The sequence below is a fragment of the Microtus ochrogaster genome, unplaced genomic scaffold (assembly GCF_000317375.1).
Source record: "Microtus ochrogaster isolate Prairie Vole_2 unplaced genomic scaffold, MicOch1.0 UNK27, whole genome shotgun sequence".
In the NCBI taxonomy this organism is placed as follows: Eukaryota; Metazoa; Chordata; class Mammalia; order Rodentia; family Cricetidae; genus Microtus; species Microtus ochrogaster.
In genome coordinates, this window is record NW_004949125.1 from 1,850,016 (window position 1) to 1,857,945 (window position 7,930).

At 46.8% G+C, this 7,930-nt stretch overlaps 1 protein-coding gene across 1 annotated transcript in view; it reads left to right on the forward strand.

Annotated features, from left to right (window-relative positions):
- Positions 1 to 7,930, forward strand: part of Sdk1 (sidekick cell adhesion molecule 1) — a 622,567-nt gene that overhangs the window by 504,504 nt on the left and 110,133 nt on the right. Inside the window, exon 25 of the mRNA XM_026789743.1 lies at positions 6,654 to 6,769. Coding sequence (XP_026645544.1) covers positions 6,654 to 6,769 — 116 coding nt within the window. The remainder of the gene's footprint in view (positions 1 to 6,653; positions 6,770 to 7,930) is intronic.

Genomic DNA, 7,930 nt, shown 5'->3' on the forward strand with positions numbered 1-7,930 from the left:
TCACCACACCTGGCATTTTCCCCCTTTCCCCCTTATGTGTATAGGTGTTTTGTCTGCTTGCCTGTCTTGTGTGCCTGATACCTGCCGAGTCCAGAAAAGGGCATCAGATCCCCTGAGACTGTAGCTATAGGCAGTTGGGAACTGCTAGTTGGTGCTAGGAATTGAACCTGAGCCCCCGGAAGAGCAGCCAGTGCTCTTACCCCTGAGCCATCTTTCCAGTCCACTGTTTTAAAAACAAAACCATGAGTACTGAGACTCAAACTCAGGTCCTCAGTGGAAGACAAGCACTTTATTGACTGAAATCATCTCCTCAGTTCTTCACTAATCTCTTGAGGACCTGGCCATTGACGCCTAAACAGGGACACGAGGGTCAGCCTGGAATCCATGGATGCTGGGGGCGGGGAATCAAAGTCCTGTGGAGACAGTGCTGTTCTACATGGGCCCAAACGTGCCTGCCACAGAGATCCAGCTGTGCCCAGGCTGTATAAGACTCATACGACCCTATGGCCTGTGCCCTTGCCAGGCGTGGTCTGGATGCTTCTAGAAGAGAAATTAATGTACAAGTCCGATTGCAGAACCCCAAAGCACAACAACAACAAAAAAGTAGACCAATCAGGCTTCATCAACATTAAAGCACCAGGACTTTAAATAGGAATACAGGAAATATCATATGGAAATGCAAAATAACCTCAGCAGAAAGAAAATACCCCCAAGTGCTATGTCTGATAAGAGATATAAATATCGAAGACCTCTTACTTTACAATGAAAAGGCAAATGATCCTATTAAGAATGGAGCAAACGCCTGCACAGACAGTTCTCCAGAGATGGAGACAAATGGCTACTAGGCACATGGGAAGGGGTGCAGCATCATTAACAGGAGGGAAATGCAAATCCAAGTCATAAGGAGATGTCACTTCTTACCCCTAAGAAGGTCGAAATAAAAAACACAGCGTAGCGAATGTTTGTGAGGGTGGAGAGGAATCAGAGTTTTATACATTGGGCAGCAGTTGGCATTCTGCAAACTCTTAAATGCAAAATAGCCAATCTAGCCAGTCCTCACAGGCATGGACACAGGCTAATCTAATCAAGACAGTCCTTCACAAGCGTGCCCCGGTGTCTCATGGGTGATTCGAGATGCTGTCAAGTTGACAACTGATATTAGCTCCCCCAGCACCCAAGAAGACTGAACACACATGTTGACTAGAACGTGTCCATGAGTGTTCACGGCAAAAAGTAGTAAGAACCCACTTGTCCATCAGCTGATGAAGGAATAAAGGAAAAGCCGAAGTATGTCCATACGAAGGGGGAAGTCGAGAATAAAAGGAAAGGGACTCCTAGGCTTGCACTGATGAAAGTGTGCCTTGAAAAAAGAATTCAGTGAAGGTCAGATGCAAAATGCCACGTGTACATGGTGTCATGAGCTGAAATGCCCAGTGAAAACAAATCTATAGAGCAGGGGATAGACCAACTGTGTTAGCCTAAAGGAGGTGTGGGAGTTGGAAGTGACTAGTGGTGGGTGTGGGCTTCCACCTTGATGACAGCTCGTGTGTGATGAAATCAGTGGAAACAGGCAGATCCTGTGTCATGTGAATTTTAGCACACACCCGGAGACCGTTGGGTGGGTACCACTGCAGTGTTGATGGCCCTGGGGGACTCTGCCAGCCTCCTGCCGTGGGAGCCTTCTCCCTTGGGCAGTTGTAGCAGTTTTAGAGTCTTTATTTTATTCATTTCTCCCCCCCACACACACCCTGCCTTTTTTTTTGAGACAGATTCTCATGTAGCCCAAGCTAGCTTTGAACTCTCTGCATAGCTGAGGATGACCTTGAACTCCTGAACTTCTTGTCTCTCTTTCTGGTGCTGGGATCACAGGTGGATTAACACCACACCCAGTTTCTGCAGTGCTAGAGGTCAGACCTTGGGCTTTCATCCAGGCTTGGTTAAGCTCTCTACGAACTCAACTATAGCCCCAGTCCCTGTTATGTGAGTTTGACTCACTAACATCTGTGGCTCCACCAATTCCTATCACTTACCCTCCTAGTAGAGAGAGCCATCCTGATGGGCATTGCTCATTATTCTCATTTGGCACAGAGTCAAATTTCAGGAGCTGGCCCTGTGGCATGGGGAGTGTGCAATGGAGTGAGCTGAAGAGGAACTCAAAGCCACTGACCTCTGTCTAAACAGTCTCAGTCAATCAAAACAATCCTCCCTGGAACTTAAAAATGTCACCAGGGCCAGCAAGATGGCTCATCAGATAAAGGCACTTGCTGCCAAGCCTGACAACCTGAGTTCGATCCCTAGGACCCGCAGAATAGAGGGACTGATTGCTACAGGCCATCTGTCCTCTGACCGTCACATGCATGCCATGGCATGTGAAGACCTACCCACAAATATGTTTGCATGTGTGCACACATACACACACATTAAAAAATAATCTTAATAAAGAATAATCTTATAATCCGCAGAAATGCCCCAAAGGGTCTGGTTAGCAACAAAACCAAACAATTTGAACCACTTTTTGAACAGTTTTAAATGTAGGTTAATAATAGTTTGAAGTGTGGTCTAATGGGTTCTGGGACATCCTGTGACATATTATAAAGATAAACGAGAACTAAGAACTCAAGAGAGGCACCATGAGGAGCAGTGGTGAACAGCACAGAGATGTCCCCGAAGAGAAAAACAGATGGAGAAAGAGAAAACAGGCATGCTGGACGATTTTGGCTTTGACGGAAGGGGAATTTCTAAGAATATATCAGAACTTAAGATAAATTGGAAAAGAAGTGAATTGTACCTCAGAACAGATAATGGGTACAATTCTTCACATCTTAAAAAAAAAAAAAATGGTAGACTTTGTCTTGGGAGAATTTGAATTAGCTGAAATTTCAGTCTAGCAATATGTCATTTCCTGTTCCTAACAGCCCTACCCAGCAGGCTCTCTCCGCGTAGGAAACAGCAAGGTTCAAAGCTCAGCACTAAGTCACCAACCAGGCTGCCCTGACTCTTTGCAGATACAGCCAGGCCTCCTGTGAGTGAATGCTAACATTACCACATCTGAGAAAATTAACAGTGATTTGAGGGGTCTGTTGTGAGAAGTGGGAGCTTAGAGCTGCCAAGATTAGCTTTACAGGAAAACAGGTAGGGGTCTAAGAGGTGGACCAGTTGGGTTGCTATGACAATGGCCTCTCTCTCTTTACAGACAAGGACAGTTTTCGGAACACAGAACAAATGTAGCAGGCATACATGTTGGGGATTTGCAATCTTATTTTAAATCAAGTCAGGAAATGGAGTCTGATAAATGGCAGGCTTCCGTGCTTGTAACAATAGCAGCTCCTTTGTCCTTAGTGGGTCAAGGTACTGTCATCACTTTTTTTCAAAACTAAAGTAAAGTAAGCATCTATGTAGGCCATTTTCCAGACAAAGCCATAGTAGCATTTGAGGTCCCCAGGGAGCCCCTACAGGTGGAGCACAGCAAGATGTGGCTGCAAGGTTTCTGGCATAGACAAGTCCCATACTTCTGAGAACCGAGTCAAGTCATCAGTGATTGTCACATTAATGCCTTTTAGGGAAACAGCAACAAACATTGCTGCTCATCCCAGACCACGCATGACCCACAAGCCAAAGTGATGATTCTACCTAAGTTCAGCTTGTGGAGTCCATGAGTTTATCGGGCTCCCTTAGAGCATGGGTTGAGGGAGCACACATCCAGCTTTCTTTTTCAGGGGCATGATCAAAGGCACATTTGAGGGTGTCCTGGCTCGTGATCAGAGGTTGAGTGGTTACGAGAGGGTTCTTCATGTATCTAGGAGGGAAGCTTCAAGATGCCACCTCTGTGGGGCTGGACAGGAAGCTCGTGTTTCTCAGGGTGAATAGCCAGAAACTTGTGCCATGATTTCCCTTACAGGAAGATTCCCTGAGGTGGAGAAAGAGGCAAAAGTAGACGCCACCCCATACCCAGTGTCATCCCAGCAGCTTGCCCTGTTAGCCTATGACTTGAATGGGACCCTCCTTTCCCCTTCCCCCTTCTCTTTCTATAGGCCCTGCTGGCTATAGCATTGACCTAATCCAGCTCAACAATTGTCTAAGGCCTTTATGGGTAATGGTAGTTTGTCTGAATGTTTTCATTAGAGGTTGGGGAGGCCGCTCATTTGGTAAAACGTTGACTGTGGAAATATGGTACCCAAGTTCAAACTCTAGAACCCAGGTAGAAAAGCCAGACACAGTGGTGTGCACCTAGCTCTAAGGAGATGGAGATATGAGGCTCCCTGGACCTCGCTGGCCAGTCCACATACTAAATCAGCAAGGCCCAGGTAAAAGGGACAGACCTTATCTCAAAAAAACCAAGGTGGACACTACCCTGAGAAGTGCTCTCCAAAGTTGAACTCTGGCTTACACAAACACACACATGTACAAGTACAAACACACTTGTGCACCTGTGCACACATAAACAGACATGATAAAAGGAAACATCTCAATTGGCAGCTTGAGTAACAAGCGTGTTCCCTCACAGTTCAGGAATCCTGAGCCTGGGTCCAGGAGTCCATGCGCCTGTACTCTACGCGAGGCTCTGTTCTGGGTCCTTGGAAGCCTCTGATGCCTCCATGGCTCATGCCAAAGGTCTTTGCATGGCTGTAGTATCTCCAAAGGTTTCTTGCCTCGTGGGCAGAGTGGCCTACCCCACACAGCACTGCAAAGACAGGTGCCCAAGCTCTGTCATAAATCAAAGATGTGACGACCTTGAAATATGCTCCCCTTCTTCAGCAGGAAAGCCCCAGGACAGGGTGTGACCTTGAGGCCCACATCCAAGGGAGCCTTCTCCTCTGTCCAGATACCCTTTTAAGCAGTGCATCATCTGACCACTATAGAACTATCCCTGATCCATCCTCTCCTGTGTGGGCGGCTTTGACATGGAAACGGGTCCAGAAGCAAATTCCTGAAGCAGTGGTGATTTATATGGTAGTGTCTAACATCTCGACATTAGGATATATTGCCGTCTACAAATGTGTTGGGCTACATTCATAGCTATTGTGGGACACATGTGGCCCATAGGTCCCAGAGTAGATGGACTGTAGAGGAAAAAACTTGTCTGTGAAGTTCATTGCTCCTCATATTCACATTGTGTTGGATTCCTGAACGCACATCAAGACAGTCAGTGCCAATAAAGAAAACCAAATGAGGCAAGATTGCCCGAAGGTAGGAGAACTGCATTCCATAGGGTCAAAAACCACAACAACTGCCTCTTGAACAATCCTGTAACAAAACAGTCCTTTAAATGAAATGGAATGGGAAGAGAGATAGGAAGATTGTTTGAGGCCAGCTTGGATTGTGAGTTGCAGGCCAAACTGACATATAGCAAGTCCCATTTCAAAAACAGATAATAAAGCCAGGATAATGGCTCAGTCAATAAAGTAGCTGAGTTAGGACCTGAGTTAGAGCAGCAAACCCTTGTTAAAAGCTAGATGTTGGGAACTGGAGAGATGACTCAAGAGGTTAAGAGCACTGGCTGCTCTTCCAGAGGTCCTGAGTTCAGTTTCCAGCAACCACATGGTAGCTCACAACCATTTGTAATGAGATCTGGTGCCCTCTTCTGGCCTGCAAGGATACATGGAGTTAGAACACTATATACATAATAAATCAATCTTTAAAAATAAAAGCTATATGTAGTAGTCCACAGTACAATCCCAGAATTGGGGAGGTGGAGACAGAACAATCCTCTGGGCTTATAGCTCAGTGGCCCCCTAGCCTAGATTAATATGTGAGCCCCCAGGCCATTGACAGGACTTGTTTCAAAAAATGAAGTGGATTATGAATAAGGAACAAAAAACCAAGGTTGACTTCTGGTCTCTGCATGTACATGTGTGCTCGTGTGCGTGCGCGCGCACACGCACACACCCTATAATAACTATAATAAAATATTACCTTCTTCAGCCTTAGATTTTCAGATGCAGGACTGCAGCCCAGTAGTAGAGCGCTTGCTGAGCATGCGTGAGGCCCCCAGTTCCATCCCCAGCACTGAAAACAGGACAAACAAGCAGATCCACCCTGGTTCTCTGTTTATCTGCAGAAAGGCACAAATAACACCTGCTTCTGATAACAAGGGGTTATGCTCAGGAACCTGAGACACATTATGAGACAGGGCTCCCCTCGTGTCCTCCACCAATACACAGCAAACATCATCCCCAGGGTCTGGTCCTCTGTCTATCACCCCCCATCCACCTCCTCTGTCCAACCCTCACGGGCCTTCATGTTGGGCAGTCTCAGTGAGCTAGTATCCGTCCGATATTGAGGAATTCCTATTCGAAGCAAAAGCCTGCAGCTCTTTAAGTTATTACCCGAAACAGACGGAGAGCATTTTTTTTTTGCTGGCCGGGCTCAGATAGAATTGAGTTCTAAATACCCAGGATTTACGGAATTTGTTGCTCATATTAAAGAGATTTACATGTGTGCTATGCACCTGCAGGCTTATATGATTGACAGAATGCTCAGAACCACTGCTGTTTCAAGGACAGCAGGATGGGGTATGTGTGTGTCTCTGTGTGTTTGTGTGTGTATGTGTGTCTGTCTCTCTATCTGTGCCTGTGTGTGTGTGTGTAAATGCCCCTCCATTCATAGAGGGCTGGAGAAGGCTGGTGCCAATCATGTGACATGTTCTTTTGCAGTCCCTTCAGCCGCTCCTGAAAATGTGTCTGCCGAGGCTGTGAGCTCCACCCAGATCCTACTGACATGGGCTTCAGTCCCTGAGCAGGACCAGAATGGGCTCATCCTGGGCTACAAGGTACACGTTTATGGTGACTCTGTTCTACCTTTGGGACTGCTGGGAAGGTGTCATGGGTCTGACCTCGCCAGTTCCTGATGTCATCAGCTGTCTTATCTGGGAGAGATGAACCGGAAGTGCTTTCCAGGCATCAATCAGGAAGCAAATGCAAGTGGGACCCTGACCAGCAAGCCAGGCCCTGGTTCTGCCTGCTCTGGCTAAGACGCCCTGCACCCTTGACTATGAATGAATGCAGCATCTTCTGTCACCTACTGTCAAGTGAAAATGACCGCAGTGGTCACTTCCCAGAGTTACTAGGAGAAATTAAGGGCTTCTGGGAAATGATCTCATGGGATGTTTTACTCTTTGGGCTTTTTGAAGGACCCACCACTCAGCTCTCAAATAAATCATACCCAGAGGCTTATTCTTAGTTATGAATGCCTGGCCTTAGCTTGGCTTGTTTCTTGCCAGCTTTTCTTATCTTACATTAACCCGCCTACCTTTTTTGCTCTGGACTTTTATCTTTCTCTATCTCTGTATACCTTTCTTTACTTCTTTCTCCATGGCCTGCTGTGAAGCTGAGTGACTGGCCCCCATTGTTCTCTTCCCCTCATTCTGTTGTTGCTCTTCTTCTCTCCTCCCAGATTTCTCCTTCTGTTTCTACCCTCTGCCTGCAGCCCCGCCTGTTCTTGCTCCTGTCTCACTATTGGCTGTCCAGCTCTTTATTAGGACCATCAGGTGTTTTAGACAGGTAAAGAATCCCAGCTTCACAGAGTCAAACAAATGCAGTGTAAACAAAAGTCACACAGCTGAAAATGACATTCCCCAACAGTCTCTGCTTCTTCAGAGTGCTGATTTGTCATGGATCTAGGCAGGGCTGTCCTCTGCTAGAGCTGGACTTACCCTAACTTCTCCCAGTGCTGTCTTCTAAGCTACTACTCAGACTCTTCAAAACTGCCTATTTCTTTCTCCTCTCTCAGAGGTGACCAGTACAATTCTCTGTCTCTGTCTCTAGTTCCAGTCTCCCAAGCAGCACAATGGGCTTCTCTGGATATGGTCACTAGTGTGATGCTGCTCTCATGGGATGAGCGGTTGGACTGGAATGGTGGAACACCTGCCTAGAATCCCCCAGTGAGGGGCTGGGGTGTGGCTCAGTGGTAGAGCCCCTGCCTAGAATCCCCC